At 37.4% G+C, this 17,303-nt stretch overlaps 1 protein-coding gene across 5 annotated transcripts in view; it reads right to left on the bottom strand.

The window, feature by feature from the left end:
• The window catches only part of CCAR1 (cell division cycle and apoptosis regulator 1), a 46,436-nt gene extending 29,477 nt beyond the window's left edge, over positions 1-16,959 (bottom strand). The window contains exons 1-6 of one of the 5 annotated variants that reach the window (XM_055425593.2): positions 16,804-16,959; positions 15,341-15,464; positions 5,130-5,302; positions 4,685-4,729; positions 2,685-2,717; positions 41-234 (exon numbers count right to left, since the gene is read on the bottom strand). In XM_055425593.2, the coding sequence (XP_055281568.1) occupies positions 41-234; positions 2,685-2,717; positions 4,685-4,729; positions 5,130-5,302; positions 15,341-15,413 (518 nt within the window). In that variant the 5' untranslated portion in view covers positions 15,414-15,464; positions 16,804-16,959. Of the gene's footprint in view, positions 1-40; positions 235-2,684; positions 2,718-4,684; positions 4,730-5,129; positions 5,303-15,340; positions 15,465-16,087; positions 16,182-16,543; positions 16,766-16,803 lie in introns of those variants that run through there. The other 4 variants (XM_055425596.1, XM_055425594.2, XM_055425592.2 and 1 more) reach the window with 4 other exon arrangements.
• Between the last annotated feature and the right edge of the window lie 344 nt (positions 16,960-17,303).

Below are 17,303 nucleotides of genomic sequence, written 5' to 3'. Positions count from 1 at the left end.
AAATACAAGCAGCCATCTGCCAACAACTAATTAAGTTTACCTAAGCTGAAAGAATACATCTTCATCCACAAATCCAAATGTATCGTGTAGTTTTGTGACCGCCCCTGTAAAAACACGCTGTTTCTGAGGTTGTGTTTGTTGCTGACTGGACCTTGGTGTTGGATATGATACAGTTATCTGAGCTGCAGGTTGAGGAGTTGACAAGCTAAGGCTTGTAGGCAGTCCAACGGCTGGCTATAAAACAAAATCAACATCAAATTAAGGTAAGGATTACAAGTAGTCTAGAAATAAAAACTGACTACTTAAAACTCAAAATTCTAAGAACAATTTAATACATAGGTACACCTTGAAGACGCAACTCAAGTTTGAAAAAAAACTTTGTAAAATCAATTTCATGATTAAGTTCCCTTAGATGAATGCTTTTACAGGGAAGTTTCAGGGGAAAAAGCCACCATAGTGTAATGAGTTTCAAAAAACACTGCATATTCTAGCCCCCTCTTAGAAATTCAAAATCCATAATAGCATAACAAAGACTCAGGAAAGTCCTACATAAGTGAAATGAGGCAGAGAGAGAAATACAATTATGTATGATCTCACTTTTATACATGGAATCTAGAAAAACAAGTTCAGTTCAGTTCAGTTCAGTCGCTCAGTCGTGTCCGACTCTCCGCGACCCCATGCATCACAGCACTCATAAAAACAGAGAACAGATTGGTAGCTGCCAGACGCGAGTCTGCTGGGGGAAAACGACCGGTAGTGATCAATAAGAACAAACTTCCAGTTAAACATAAATTCTGGAGATGTATAGAATGGTAACTATGGTTAACAATACTGTATCATACATTTGAAACTTGTTAAGAGAGTAGATTTTGAAAGTTCTCATCATAAGAAAAAGAAAAATTCACTTATGTGAGGTGATACATGTTAACTGATTGCGAAGATCATCTCACTGTACATATATATGATATTAGGTTATGCTGTACATCTTACACTAATACAATGTCATATGTCAATTATAATTCAATAAAACTCGAGGGACAAGGTAACAGTTTCATTGGTCTTTCCTGGCATAATCAAGCATGAATAACAACATATTATTGACTAAAATTTCTATATAGAAACAGAAATAAAATCATTAAAAATAAAGGAATAATCATGATTCAACTCAAATTCCATAATTCATTTTACACGTTCCCAATAAAGCAAGTCTTGATGTTCTATAATTAAAAAAATAAAAGGTGAGTCTAGTCCTAAAATTAGTAAAGGAACTCAGCATCTCTTAAAACTACACCCACAAAATTCTTATGACGTTTCTTTAACATTCTAAGACATTTTTTTTTTCTTTCAAAACTGCGCCATGCAGTTTGTGGGATTGTAGTTCCTCGAACAAGGATTGAAAACTGAGCTCTCAACAGTGAAAGCACGGAGTCCTAACCACTGGACAAAGGGAATTCCTGGGTTTTTGCACTTTTAAGGAGACTGGTGGGCTACAGTCCCTGGGGTCACAAAGAGTTGGACACAACTTAGCGAGTAAGCACAGCACTCTAAGAAGAAGCTAACTTTTACACCTTTTCTATTTAGTCTGGAAATTCTACTACTGAAGACCGAAAATAGGACATACGTGTTAATCAATTTTAGCTGTGTTTTTTCTTTTTTTTGACTGCACTGCAGGGCAAATGGGATCTTAGTTCCCAGACCAGGGATCAAACTCGTGACCTCTGAAGTGGAAGCTCAGCTTAACCACTGGACCAACAGGGAAGTCCCAATTTTAGCTTCTTTATAAAAACAAAGTGAGGCTAATTTCTCAATTGAAGTGTACTTTCTTAAAAGTAACTAACAGATTCAACATGTGAAAGGTACAAAAGGTTACAGGGTAAAAAGTTTCTCTATTCCAGTTCCTTTGCCATCTAGTTCCCTATCCATGGGGCAATCCTTGTCCTCAATTATTACAGGTTCTGCTTGCTTAACAGCTGCATACACCAGGGGCCACTGAAGTACAATTCAAGTACCAAATCCAGCCCACAGCTTATGATTTTTATACAACTTATTAGCCAAAGATGGTTTTTACATTTTTAATTTTTTTTCAAAACTGCGTCATGCAGTTTGTGGGATTGTAGTTCCTCGAACACTGATTGAAACCTGAGTTCTCAACAGTGAAAGCACGGAGTCCTAACCACTGGAAAAAGGGAATTCCTGGTTTTGCACTTTTAAAGAATTATATAAAAGGAAAAAAATATGCAACATAGAGTATAAGTGGTCCACAAAGCCTAAAGTAGCATTATGTATCAAAAGTTCACAAACTTTTTAATGCTGCTGAAAAATTAAGTTGATAATGCATTACAATAACTTTCCTATACTAAAGTCAAATGAAAAGATATAACATATACAAAAAAAAAAATCCCTAAAAATTTAAGCTACAAAGAAAATGTGAAAGCCAAAAAATCAGTAGTAAATTTAAAATAAGGCCTCATATTTATTCAAACGAGATCACAATAGGATCAGCAATCAAACAGCATAAAAGAAAAAGCAAAAACATGCTTTATTGAACATTATATTGCTAAACTATTATGTGAATCCAACAAATATTCATTTTTAAGCGCTGAAAGAAAACCCAGAATAGGAATAAAACTTTAGTCTACTCTGCATTCAGATATTCAAAAGAAATAAAGTAATACCAAACTAACCTGTGTTAAAAGGGTCTGCTGAGGTTGCTGTAACTAAAAATAAAACAAAAACAAAAACAGGAAAGAAAAAAAGATAAGGATCAATTGGAATTGCTGCTTCACAGATGCTTTACAAAAGGAAAAATTTCTATTAAATGATTAATTTCTAACTAAGAAACAGATAAAAAGTAACAGAAGGTAAGTTTTCCTATAAGTATTTGTAACAACTGCAGAAAACCTTAAATATAACTAACTCATTCAACAAGGATCAAGACATTATTTTTGCTATTTCTTGGGAATAACACCCAGAAAAAAACCCACAAGTCCCTAGTGGGGAAAACTTCTGGTCCTGCCCCACATTAATTACCATGCTACAGAAATGATTCAATATCATCAATATTCTATCTCTATCAAAAATATTACTGGCAAGATGTCTAATTAATATATAGATGTATCTCCATAAAATGAGAAGCACCTCCTCACAGTCAGATTTGCCAAAGGCATGGGGACCATAAAGGACCACACATTTTGACATAGAGTTTTGACGGCAATAACAAAGTATAACATTACCAGAAAGCAAAAGGAATTGGTGGGAAGGGAGAAATTTAAAATTTTTCTTCTGTGGAAGAGAAGTAACCTTATGAAGCCTCAGCACTGTGTTTTTTATTCACCATCAGGAGGGTCTCCAAAGAAATACCTATCCTTGGTGCTCCTTCTCCCTGTCATTTTTCAACATTCTTAATAAGCTGCCCAGCCTGGAGTTGTCTTATCATGCACTAGTGCCCCAACATTACTAAAGAGTATATAGCTAGAAGAGCAGGTATCTCCTGATGATGCTTAATAGCTTGAGGGAAAGGTCTTTTTTCCTACTGGCTAGGTAAGCAGTCTGAGGAAGGCATGGGCATCATTTCTGAGCTGTGGATATCCTGAGCAGGGTAAGATTTGGGATTAAGTAAGATTTCTCTTGGGACATCATTAATGTTTATTAGCTTCTAACCAGTGTTTTAAGCCCAATGGTAGAACCTGAAGATCTCAGTTCTTCTGTTCATGACTTTTTATTCACTGTGACTAATAAACTTCCCAATAAATCCTTACTAGACTTAAAAAGCTATGATAAAACAATCTATTTGACATTTTAACTCAAAACAGTATAAATGTTAAATCTATCAAATTTCTTTTTCTGAAAGTTAAGAATGGATGTGTAATGACAGTTTTTAGGGCAAAAACATTTGAGTATTGCCATTTTGATGTGGCTCAAAACAACACATAGGCTTTGATAATGTATTTCCTAACAGTACTAAAGTAAGTCTAAAGGCAGACTTTCTACTTTGCTTGATATGTTTCTCCTTGGGTTCTGTTTTTCTTACCAGCACAGATATAATACCCTTGAAGATGATGATTAGAGTATGAGCTTGGGGAAAAGGAGCCAAAGAAACTTATTTTAGTCCAAGTATGGAGCTTTCAAATTGTTCAACTGTGCCCTGGGAATAGGGGAACTACAACGGGAGGCTTCCTCCCATTTTCAACACTATTTTTATATTTTACATACTGGATTTCAATATACAATTTGATTAGGGAGGAAAAAAAAAGTAGGGCTCCGTTGCTTTAAATAAATAAAGCCTGAAATTCAATAGTGTGTCTAGGGTTTAGGCTTCTAATGGGAAAAAGGAGCTCTTCATTTTGACATGTAGTCTAGTACAGGACAGAAGGCCTGAAGGTTTCAAACAGGAGTATTGGGCCAAAGATTCATTTAGAGTGATTCTTTCCAGATTATCTTCTACATGCTTTCATAAAAACATGTGACAAAGACTGGCTGCTGGTTGAGGATTTGAGTTTTCAGGACCTCTCTCCTATCCTCCTCTCCCTTGGAGACATTTCTTTATACCTATCACATTTCTTCCACTCCAGAAGAATTCAAATCACACATTAAGGTTACTGAGGGGAACTAAAATCTATATAAGTTTAGTTGGAACAAATGACTTTTAAAAAATCAGTTTTTAACAAGAAAAATATAAACTAACCTGTTGTTGCACACTATACAAGGCCTGCTGAGGTTGTGAATATTGCTGGAAAAAAGATTTTTTAAAGAAAAAAATGGATGTTAGTTTTAGTCATTCTCAAAAAACAATATACACACATATACATTCAAATACATAACCAGCATTACACTAAAAAGGAATTTTCTAAACAGCTACACTTCATCTAAAATAAAACAGTGATTATTTATACTTTCGGATTCGTCAAGAATGAAATTTTATTCAAATAACTAAGATATAAGGACTTTAGAATATTGACTCTGCAGCTACACTTCTGTTATGTCCTGGGCATAAATAATTCTTATCATCAGAAAAAAATTAGCATAATCCAACTCCACAATTACTCATTCCTTAAAATGTACAGGTACCTACCCTTGGCTACTCAGATTTGTAAGTTTTCTATGTCACATATTAAAACCTAAACATTCACCTGTTGCAACGCAGCTGCTGCAGCTGCGGCTTGTTGCTGCAATGCTGCAGTTTGAGTTAACTGATAGTTTGCTGGGGTTTGTGTCGTAAGGCCTGCTGCTGCCAAGGCAGTTTGCTGTGTATAAATGGTAGGAGATGCTCCAAGGAGAGATGGCTGCTGAACACCCAATGCAGCTAAAATGAGATTAAAAAGGAGGGGAAGGAAAAAAAAGATAATCAAGATTATTTGAATCCTTTATAGGAATTTTCAGTGAGTGCTTAGTTATACATTACAGTCTGCCACTGCTTAGTGAAGGGAAAAAAAAAACCTGAAGAAAAATTTCAGTAATGCCTCATCTCAGATTCCAATGGCTTTAAATATTTGTTCAAGTCATGATAAATACAAGAAAACATTAATCTATAAAATTAAACTACAGAATGAACCCAACCAACCCCAGCTAGACCAAGAGGCTAAAGTACCCTCAAAAAATATTTTCAGGAAGAGCAGAAAATATATTATCTTATTCTACTCATCTAGAATGTATTGTTTTACCCTCAAGCAGATTAAAATCATACATTAAATATAGTGTTGCTGGAAGTGATCCACCCTTAAAACATCCTACTATCAAGGATGTTTTCATGTATTTCTTGTACTTCTACTCTGTATTAAAAAACTGTAAAACTAGCAAACAGACGATAGGAACAGTTTAAATACAAAGCTAAACTGCAGTCTAGCACTACACTTTCCAAAACTTTATCTCCTAGAATGATGACTAGCTCCCCAGGACATCAAGTTTGGAAAAAGGGGTCCAAGGTTTTAAAAGTTAACACAACAGCAAATTAAGTATATATTTTTAATGCAAGGATCCTCAAAACATTTAATATGCCACTAAGCACTGTGAATCTCAAAAGAGGTCACCATAAAACAGTATTTGCTCATGTAACACTCCCTTTTCCAAAGCATCTTGCTTGTATCTTAGAGTAACCTGAAAAAATGCTGCTCAACAGCTATTAGTTAATAACCATACAGAAAGAAAAATACTGTGTCTTACAGGAACAGAACAGAGACCAATTATGAATTAACCAAAGCACCTAGTCTAGAATCTACCAAAGAATCTTTAGAAGTGTGAAGTTAATCATCAATCTTGTTTAAGAGTCCAGATTAATTCTACTTAAAAATAAAGCAAACCAACAACAAATTGAGGCAAAAACAAGCAAATCCCAGAAATCATGTTTGGAATTCATATAAATTACAAATTACTCCCTGACAAAACATGATTTTTAAAAATTAAAAAAGAATGAGGGGGAAAAAAAGAGAATCTAAGGTGGGGGGGAAAACCTACTGGATTTCCTGAATATACAATTCTAAACCCTTACAACATTAATATTTTATTCTGTTTTTAAGATAACTCAGATGCCATAGATGGGTAAAAAGGAGAAACCAAGACTAACAAAATTAATTTAAATAGAAGTGGGGAATGTCTTAACACCAATGCAAATTCAAAATGAGGTTAACTACACTGAGAATGGAAAAAAACGTACAACACTACAGCACAGGTTCTAACCAGTAGATCCTGTTAACTTCTGGAACTGTACATAAAGTTACAGATAAGAAAGTTTAAAGTTTTCATCAGATTTTCAAAAGGGTAAGAAATCCCAACAAGCTTAAGAACCCCTTTTCTAGGATAACAGAAGCAAAATTCTCATGTAAACACAAGACAGGTAAAGAACCTAGGAAAAATTACTAGCATTTAAAATTTAATTGGATGTTCTGCATTTGACAAAAGTAACCTCTTGTGATTCAAATCATGCCTGCATCTCCTTCCCCTACGTGAACTCTGACCTCTGATCTGCTGTTTCACTCTGCTAGTACCAATTTCCAAAACACAAGAAAGTATCATTAGCTGTCATAGTAAAAGTGCTCACAGCCAGTATCTCACAAACTGCTCTTTTTCCTACAGCTTTTCTAGGAGTTCTAGACTCTGAAAACATATAGCAGCCCCGCATTAAGTAGGTGGGATGATAGCTGATATCGGTAATCTCTTTTCCACTGTTGACAGTCAATGTGATGAATTAGAAACTACAATGCAGACTGACAGGTACTGAAAGGCTCAAATGCTAGGAGAAATTTATGGGAAGGCAATTTACCTTCTAGTAGTTGCTGCACACTACTAGCTAGTTAATTCAAACTTTGTGAAATCATTGTGCGTAGGTTGTGGCTTTTATATGTCTATATAATATAGCTCTTTTTAAAATTGTGTGAGATTTTAAGCTCAATAAAGTATATTTCATTAAAATTTATTAATACTTCTCTTTTTTGTAGCTAGATCTAAGAAGCTATCCTTAAATATTTGTATATAGCATTCTCTACTCTTCTGAACTGAGTAAAATCAATATTCTGCATGATAATTCTATAGTTTGCAAAGAACAAAGGTATGACTCTCTGACTTAATCTTTCTCTCTCCATAAGTGGCCTAACACTTATCAGTTGAAGATTTTTTCCAATTATCCACATTGGAACAGTCTGTTCATTTATCTGTACCTGATTCATTATGACTGCTGAAGGTCTCATGATACATCTGAAACAGATACACTTAAAACCATGTATCAATACTTCCACAGACCTATGAAATAAGCCCTAAATGACCAAAGGTTACCAGAGGTTAATAACAGAACAAATGTAAAATATATTATTTTTTTTCATGTAAAATCAGTTTCATATGACTGAAGTATTCACTTTATGACATACCAGTAGTTATCACATATTGAATTCCAGGGAACACACCATTAAAACACGTAAGAGAAACCTGTCCTGTTTGCTGTCCCTTTATCTTATCAAACTCACAAATTTAAAAATTCTTATTATCTTTATACCTATCTTGACTAAAATGAGTCACCCTTCCGAAATAATAAAGTTCAAAACTTCATATATAAATATACACATAATGGAATTACTTTGCTATATATCTGAAACAAACACAACACTGTATATTAACTACAGGTCAAATAAAATAACTTAGAAGTAACCTCAGGCAAAAAAAAACAAAAAAACACCCTTAATAAATTGCATTAAAGGAACAAAAAACTTCAAACTGATCCAAGAAGCTTCATTTTCTCTCACCTTCTACAAAATTATTTAAGGCTCTGGTCAAGCAATGCTTCATCCTTTGAAATTACCATATATCAATATATGTTCAAAAGCGATCTTACACCTTATGGAGAGAAAAAGCAATGTGGGAGAAGACATGGAAGATTCCCCTTATAACTTCTGGATTTACTAAAACAATATAAACCCAAATTTTAAATCAAGTGAACAAGGCTGCTAAATGTCATCTTCAACTCAACATCCTTCCTAAAAAGTAATGCTCACAGAAATCAAAAACCTTTCTGATGTCTCCATGCACAGATACTCACTGGTCGATGTATTGCTGTTGCTTTTGAGACTCTATTCTAAGCCCATAACATACGCAAGTAACTGGAAATATTCATTACCTTTTCTCCCCTTCATTATCTTTAAAGAATCAGAAGGCATTAAGAATAAGAAATTAAGACAGTGAAAGGTACAAACTTCCAGTTATAAATAAGCCATGAGCATATATAAAAAACTGAGGCATAAAATAGTATTTTAAATTCTAAATGTTGTAGTCTTCTATACTAATCACATTTTCAATAAGCAGCCACCAGCCATACATGTCTATTTCAATTTAAATTAGTGAAAATTAAACAAAATGAGAAATTCAATCTCTCAGTCACATTAACCACATTTCAAGCACCAAGGGCTCAACAACTACATGTGGTTAGTGCCCACCATATTAGATAACGACGACACAGAATATGTCCACCATCACAGAAAGTTATACTTAGTGAAAAAAACCTGTTCTACAAGGAAGAGGTAAAACCCTTAAATAAGTCAGAGTTATATGGGGTTCTTGGAGTCTCTATTAAGATTAATACTCTAGCAGACAACAGCTCTTCACTCTCTTGAAGTCCCATGAAGTGATGCTTAATGATCCTGGCCACAGTCTCTTTTAGCTACTACTCAACCCTCTCAGGAAGTTAAAGACACTATCTGTAATGTCACATGATTTCTTCCATCCTTGAATGACTCTGAAATTTAGTTTTCAACTCCATTTCTTTCAATGAGTTTTCTATTACCCAAAGTTAGTACTCAAACTTTCAAAGTCACTTCCAAAACATTTTCAGCTGTAAGAGACCAAAATTATTTCCCAGATCATAAAACAAATAGTTCAAGGAAAGTCACTAATTCATAAACATGAGTTGCCCACTCAATTTAGGATAGAAGGATGGAGCCCTCACTGGTGAGTAGCTTACAGTATGTTAATAAAAACACTCACTGGATGAGAGCACAAGTCATGCTCAGAGACGAAGGAAAAAATACATACTAAAGAGCGTAAGATTTTATGTACATTTTTTTTTACTCTTAGAACAATGTTTTAGAGACAATTTCCTATTACATAGCATTAGTGTTCTTGCCTGGAGAATCCTAGGGACGGGGGAGCCTGGTGGGCTGCTGTCCATGGGGTCACAGAGTCAGACACAACTGAAGTAACTTAGCAGCAGCAGCAGCCCACACCAGCAGCAATCTCACCTTTTTTTCAGGGGGTGGGGGGAAGGCATGCTGGCTTGTAGAATCTTAGTTCCCCAGCCAGGGATCAAACCGGGGAGCCGGGCAGTGAAATCACTGAGTTCTAACCACTGGACAGCCAGGGAATTCCTGCAATCTTCGATTTCTACCAAATGAGTTGGATATGTCCAACTCTATCAAGAGATAACTAATGCAAGTGTACATAGCACATTATTTGTTTGAAAAAGACCATGAATCTTGTAATTTAACAATGTGAGCTCCTGACTCAAGAGAAGGGGATTTTAAGACAACCACTGGGACAGATTAAAAAGGGGTCATATTTATGACAGCATCCTAAGTGTTTATTAACAAATGAATGGATAAAGATGTGTGATACATATATATACACAACAGAATATTACTTAGCCATAAAAAAAAAAATCCAGAATCTTGCCATTTCAGCAGTATGGACGGACTTGAAAGGTATTATGCTAAGTGAAAAAAAGGCAGAAGAAAAAATACTGTGTATCACATATACCTGGAATCTAAAAAATAAAACAAACTAGTGAATGTAACAAAAAAGCAGAGTCACAGATACAGAGACTAGTATCTAGTTCTGAGGAGAGGGAGGGAGGGGCAAGACAGGGGAGGGGAGTGGGAGATACAAACTACTGGGTGTAAGATAAGCTAACACACTACAGCACAAGAAATAAAGTCAGTATTTTGAAGTAACTTTAAATGGAGTGTGATCTTAATAAAATTTGTATAGGGGGGACTTCCTGAGGGTCCAGTGGTTAAGACTCATGATTCCAATGCATGGGTTCAATCCCAGGTTGGGGAACTAAGATCCCACAATCTGTGTGGCACAGCATAAATAAATAGTTTGTATAAAAAAAAGTCACACTTAAAACAACTGTATTAGCTTCACCTGTTAGAGCATCACATAATCACCATGACTTTAACTCCTGAACTAGTTCATTTCTTTGTCTATAGCCAGAATGTCACCACCTTACAAATGGTCAAAGAAATGGTGAGAAAATATGTCCTGGAATTGGCTAAATCCACCCAAACATCTTAACACTGTTGCAATTATATGCATATACATATGCAAATATTTTGAGTCAAATATACTGAAGATACCCGTCTACACTATAATTTATCTAAAGGATATTTAAAGATTCAATCAGTGATTTACCAGCTATCCCTCTCAATGTATCTTTACACGATAGAAATTGTTAAACTTTCATATCTCAAAGCTCTGGTCCCAGTTATAACTGTCACTGAATATATAACACAGCACTTCAGCCAGGAAGTGGAAAATAGGGTAAATTTTAAAGACAAGGGTAAATATTAAAAAACAAGTATTTCAGTACAGGAAATATAGAAACGAGGCTGGAAATACAGACCCTAAATACCATCTCAAGTAGTTTGAACTGTATTCTAAAGTTCTTGAAGACATTTTTGAGGATGAATCCATCTAGTCAACGCTATGGTTTTTCCAGTGGTCATGTATGGATGTGAGAGTTGGACTATAAAGAAAGCTGAGCGCCGAAGAATTGATGCTTTTGAACTGTGGTGCTGGAGAATACTCGAGAGTCCCTTGGACTGCAAGGAGATCCAACCAGTCCATCTTAAAGGAGATCAGTCCTGAGTGTTCATTGGAAGGACTGATGTTGATGCTGAAACTCCAACACTTTGGCCACCTGATGAGAAGAGCTGACTCATTGGAAAAGACCCTGATGCTGGGAAAGATTGAGGGCAGGAGGAGAAGGGGACGACAGAGGATGAGATGGTTGGATAGCATCACCGACTCGATGGACATGGGTTTGGGTAGATTCCGGGAGTTGGTGATGGACAGGAAGGCCTGGCGGACACAACTGAGCGACTGAACTGAAAAGAACACAGTAATGGAAGAAGCAACGAACCACAATTCTGAGGTCCTAACAATAGACTCTTCTGTGACTTTCTCTTTATAAACTTCATCACTTTTCTGGGCCTCAAATTCTTTATCTGTTAAAGAAAGATGCTGAGGCAGACTCTAATTCAGGGCCCATTCAGCTTTCGAAAATTCTGTAATTTAGATAGAAATCATGCTTTAGGAATAATTATCACATCTGACAGACACATTGGAGGTATGGGGAAATAGTAAGTATCATATCGAGTAAAAGAGGAAAGCAAATTAAAGCAGTTAGAACTTAATGAAGAATCATAAATATAGAGTATGACCAAATGACAGATGGGGAAAAGAGCATCCTTACTTAAGTGAATGTTATGGTAAATCATGTGCTTAGTCACTCAGTCGTATCTGACTCTTTAAGACTCTATGGACAGGGGCCCTCTAGACTCTTCCATCCATGAGATTCTCCAGGCAAGAATACTGGAGTGGCTAGCCATTTCCTTCTTCAGGGGATCTTCCCAACCCAGGGATCGAACCTGCATCTCAAGTCTCCTATATTGGCGGGCAGGTTCTTTACCACTAATGCCACCTGGGAAGCCCACATTACAGGTCAGGGTATAAAGTTTTGGGAAGGGTATGGAAGAGCCTGAAAGTTAGGTGAGAGACTTTGGCACAGCTTATATAAGCAAGAGAAAGCTGTTATGGATGCAGTCAGCCAAATGTGAAGTACAGAAGTACAAAGTAAACGAGAGGAATACATTTGAAGCATTTTCATTGGAGAAGAAAGTCAAAGTTTGATATATGTTTGAATATGGGGAGTAAAGGAAAAGAATAAAGATGACAAACTCGAAATTATTAACTCCTTAACTGAACAGCTTCCCAGGTGGCTCAGATGGTAAAGAATCTGCCTGCAACGCAGGAGAGCAGGGTTCAATCCCAGATGATTGGAAGATCCATGGGAGAAGGGGATGGCAAGCCACTCCAGTATTCTTGCCTAGGAAATCTCATGGACAGAGGAGTGGCTACACTACATGGGGTTGCAGACAGTCATACACGATTGAGCGAATAGCACAGACACAATTGAAAAACAGCATTAAAATTAATCAGAAATAATTCAAATACTGATCTTCAACTGTATGACAGATTTCAGCAATTAAGTGCTAGTGTACTTAGTGCTACTTTTACTGAAGTTTTTAATCTTACATATGTCATCTGTGTTAATGTACTGAAATGTTCAAATCACTGTTAGCTGATTCCAGAGTTAAGTACAAATGCAAGACAATCTTGCTAGGAAATGAAATAGCCATTAACTGAACATAACCTGAAGTCATATACTAAAGGAAATAGCAGTAATTTTTTATATTGCTTTCAGGAGAAAATGAGTCAGATACTAAGGCACAAAGATCAAAATATTTTCATTTGAATTGAATTTTCAGTTAACCTTTTTCTGTGTGTGATCACCATTTGATTGACATTGACCTCTGATACTAATATATCTGGCACATTTCAATGCATGCATTTTTTTTTTTTGCTAGAAATAGGCACCTACACTACTATCCTGATTAAGTTCTTCTGATGCCCTCTGCTGAAATTTTTTTAGATCAAATTGCATTTGAAGCTTGCAGGAGAAAATGTAAAGCCTTATATATATATATATACACTATGCTGAAATTCTCCATTGAAATGAGGTGTAAATAAAACAAATCATAATTGCCTTATAGTTGAAAAAAATTCAAATTTGACAAGAAATTAGCTTAGCTCTGAGAATCAATTCTAATAAGATAATGATTAGTCACAAAGGCTTGAAAATGAAAGCTAGAAAATATCAAGCTTTCAGGAAATAGCTCAAAATATGAAAGTGAAAGTCACTCAATCCTATCCGATTCTTTGCGACCTCATGGACTGTCCATGGAATTCTTCAAGCCAGAATGCTGGAGTGGGTAGCTTTTCCCTTCTCCAGGGGATCTTCCCAACCCAGAGATCGAACTCAGGTCTCCCGCATTGCAGGTGGATTCTTTACAACTGACCCATAAGGGAAGGCCAAGAACACTGGAGTAGGTAGCTTGTCCCTTCTCCAGGGGATCTTCCCGACCCAGGAATCAAACCGGGGTCTCCTGCATTGCAGGCATATTCTTTACCAACTATAGAACATAAAAATTTCAACATTTTAATAAAAACCCTTACTAGAGAAGCTACTCCAGGATTTTTGTAGGAAAACTAAACATAGATGCTAACAAAATACTTGCCTAGTTACTGAAATCATGATGCATCAATAAAATATCAGACTTTGAAAAACTATTAATGACAGGTCCCAGAAAAATCCATAATTTCCTACAGCACAAACTGTTTACATTAATCCCATTATTTACATTTGGAATCTCTATTGTCAAATATGGAAAAGGAGGTCTACAATTACTACTGACTTTGACAAGTTTTAAAACCTTTATAGTGTCTCCTTTGCTCAGGTTCAAAATAAAAACAAAAGTACAGTGCATATTTAAGTAATTACAATACAGATGTTAAGAACTATAGACAACAGAAATTCACCGTAACAGCTATTCTATAGGAACAATACAGATAAGAAATTAAAGCAAATTGTACACAGGAAATCAGGTAAACATGTTCTTTACCAAAATACCAGTACACATCACTTGTTTCTGGATACACAGTATTTGCTAATAATTCCTGTTTTATCAAAATTAAGTCATTATCAGGTTCCCCACTATTTAACACAGAGAAGAAATACTTGGATACCAATTATAGCTATTATTTCATATTATATTCAGTTGTTCATTTAATCCCTTAGATCAATCAACTGTTGCTCATTTAATACCTCAAATCAAAATTAACTAAAATAAAAACACTAATATACTCATTTCCTTAAAGAGAAAAGTCACCTACATAACAAGATAATCATGTCTATCAAATTTAGAACATCAGAGTTAGAAGATCACAGTGTCTCTGCAACTGACCTCAAATAACAAAAATTTAAGTAAAATGCAGCAAAAACTAATATCAAGTATATCATAAATAAAATATATTCAAATTAGCAGGATAAGTTGCAACTTTTCTGGGTATTCAGAGAAACTCAAAATTTCATTTTGTAAACTGAAGATTCAAACCCTGTCAAGAAATGACAAAAAAGGTAAAAGTCTTCCCAAGAGCAATAGGAAGAAACGCTGAAATAAACACTTCTAATGACATATTTTGTTACCTTACTTTGAAAATGACATTTTGTAGGCTTTATTTTGAATACGTAAATATTTGCTCCTTTCCTTTACATCTATTTATTCTTTTCCTTTGCTTCATAAATTCTTTAGAGTTGGTTTTTCCACTTTAAATTCAAATACCTGAAAACCAGTCTTATAATTTTTCATAAAGTATGAATACACTTAATTTTAAATATAACTTATGAATACTGACACCTTAACATGCCAAATGAGGTAAACTAGGATGAATGAGTGGCTGCTAAACTCTAACATAACTAAACCAATTTAACGTTTAAAAGACTACATATAACCGTCCAAACTGCTGTGTAAAGCAGGTATTTCGCTAGCTGGTCTATGAATTTTTAAAAGCAGCTTCACAGATAATCTTAAAAGATACATCATTTGCAAAGTTATATTCACAATATTATGCATAGGCTAATTTGCAAATTTATATTAACAATATCACGCATAGATTAATGCACACAGTTAAAAGATATCCCAAATCCGGCATCTATAGCACATGTGTTCAGAGGAAGCCTGACCTGGCTGAGATACCGCAGTGGCTGTAAACTGAGTAGCCCATGGCGGATTCTTCTGTCCTCCAAACTGAGCCATGACAAAAGGGGAGGCAGGGACCTTCGCTTGTTTGTCTTCTACAGCAGCGATCTATTAAGAAAGGATCCACAGTTTAAAGTTCAACCAAACTACAACCATCACAAAAGTCTTATTTTAAAGAAATGCTTGTCAAGGACATCTTCGCAGACCAACTATAAATAACAAGGGGCACGTGAATGTCCGATATGCAGCAAAAACATTTTACATCAAATAGTTCACAAAAGCAGCCAATTTCAATACATGGCATTAGAGGTCGACTTACAAGAAACGCACTTCCTTCATCGACTACAAACTGTCACATTTAAACAGAAGACCATCTGCCGTTTTCTACCCAATTCTTAACAGGAAAAAACACACAGCTTTACATTCAACAGAAAAATAGCCTGCTTGTTTCTTTTGTCAATGGGCTGGGGGCTAAAAGTGGAAAAACCAATATCGGAAATTGAGCCGAGACATCGAAGAAAGGTATTCAAGAATATCATTTAAATAACGAACATCTCCTTACTTTCCAGACTAGGGAAGAAACTGGGGGCTCCTTTTCTCTCCCCTTCCTCGAGGGGAATGACAGTTGAAACAACGGATGCCCCTTAAAGAACCATCGCGAAGACCCCTCCCCCCCAAACCCAGCCAGAAGAGGCGAAGATCTCAGCCCGCGCACTCCCTTCCCCCCACACCTCGGAGGGGCCGGAGCTGTGCCATCCATCTTCCTCCAGCCCCAGCTCCTCGCGAGCCGCAGACCAGGGGAGAGGGAATCCTCCGTGCCGGAGACTAGACGAAATGCAAAGAAGGGGATACCGAGAGCTCCGGTACCCTTAAGCCCCCAGCGGTGAGGAGAACCCTCCATTCCCCAAAGCCCGTGCCGACGTGCAATGGCTCCGACGTCCCCCACCCGAAGCCAGGAGGATAAAGCCTCACCGGCTGGAGAGCGAGGAACGGCGGCCCGCAGCCCCTTCGAGCCTGCCAGGCAGAGGCTGAGGCCGAGGGTTGCCGGGGGCGCCGGAGGGGCCGCCGGAGAAAAAAAAAACAAAAAACCACCGAGGCGGTGGGGGAGGGGCCGGCCGCGCCGGGCCTGCTCAGACCCGCACAAAAGGGACCGTGTCCCTCCCGTCTCAGTCCCCCGAGAGCCCCACCGTCGCCGGCCTACGGACGCCGTGCTACCAGAACGGCCGCTCCCGGCGCTCCGGCGGATCCGACAGGACGCTAGGAATCCCGGCTGGGCCGCCCACCGCTCCGACTGCGACGACCAAACCTTCACCTGAATCCGGTCCCAGTTAACACCGAAGCCATTTCAACCCCATAGCGCTTAAGCGCATGCGTCAACCTCCCCCTCTTCCTCCGCGCCTCTCCCCCCCTCCCCAATCTCTCTGAGGAACGGCGCAGACGGGATTACGTTCTACGTGCGCGCTCCCGAGGCGGCTGGCAATGCGCTCACTCCTTTCACTGCGCAGCTGGAATCGGCGCTTGCCTAAGACGGCTTCAGTTCAGTTCAGTCGCTCAGTTGTGTCCGAGTACCTTGCTCGTTATATAACAATGAGCCAACTGTCTGTATCTGCGCACGCTCAAAGGAAAGTGTGGGAAGGAAAGAATCGGGGGTCATGTGATCCATTAGCTCGCCGCCATTTTGTGGGGGGGGGGTCCTCCTTTTTTTTTTTTTTTGTAGTTCAGGTACGTGGGAGAATGACTATATCCAGTGTCATCTTCCTAACTTTTTGAAAAAATTGAAATGAGATTCACTTAACATATAATTCCGTCGTTTAAGTATTTTATTGTACAATTCAGAGGCTTTTAGCATTTGCATAAAGCTGTGCAACCACCATGCCTCCAACCCTTGAAAAGAACTACTGGTTACGCAGTCCCTCCTTAATCCCGGCGCCCTCCAGCTCCAGGCAA

The sequence above is a fragment of the Moschus berezovskii genome, chromosome 12, assembly GCF_049115385.1.
Source record: "Moschus berezovskii isolate FMDL1 chromosome 12, NW_MosBer_1.0, whole genome shotgun sequence".
In the NCBI taxonomy this organism is placed as follows: Eukaryota; Metazoa; Chordata; class Mammalia; order Artiodactyla; family Moschidae; genus Moschus; species Moschus berezovskii.
Note: the sequence above shows the minus strand (reverse complement) of the source record. Positions and strands in the feature narration are given on the sequence as shown.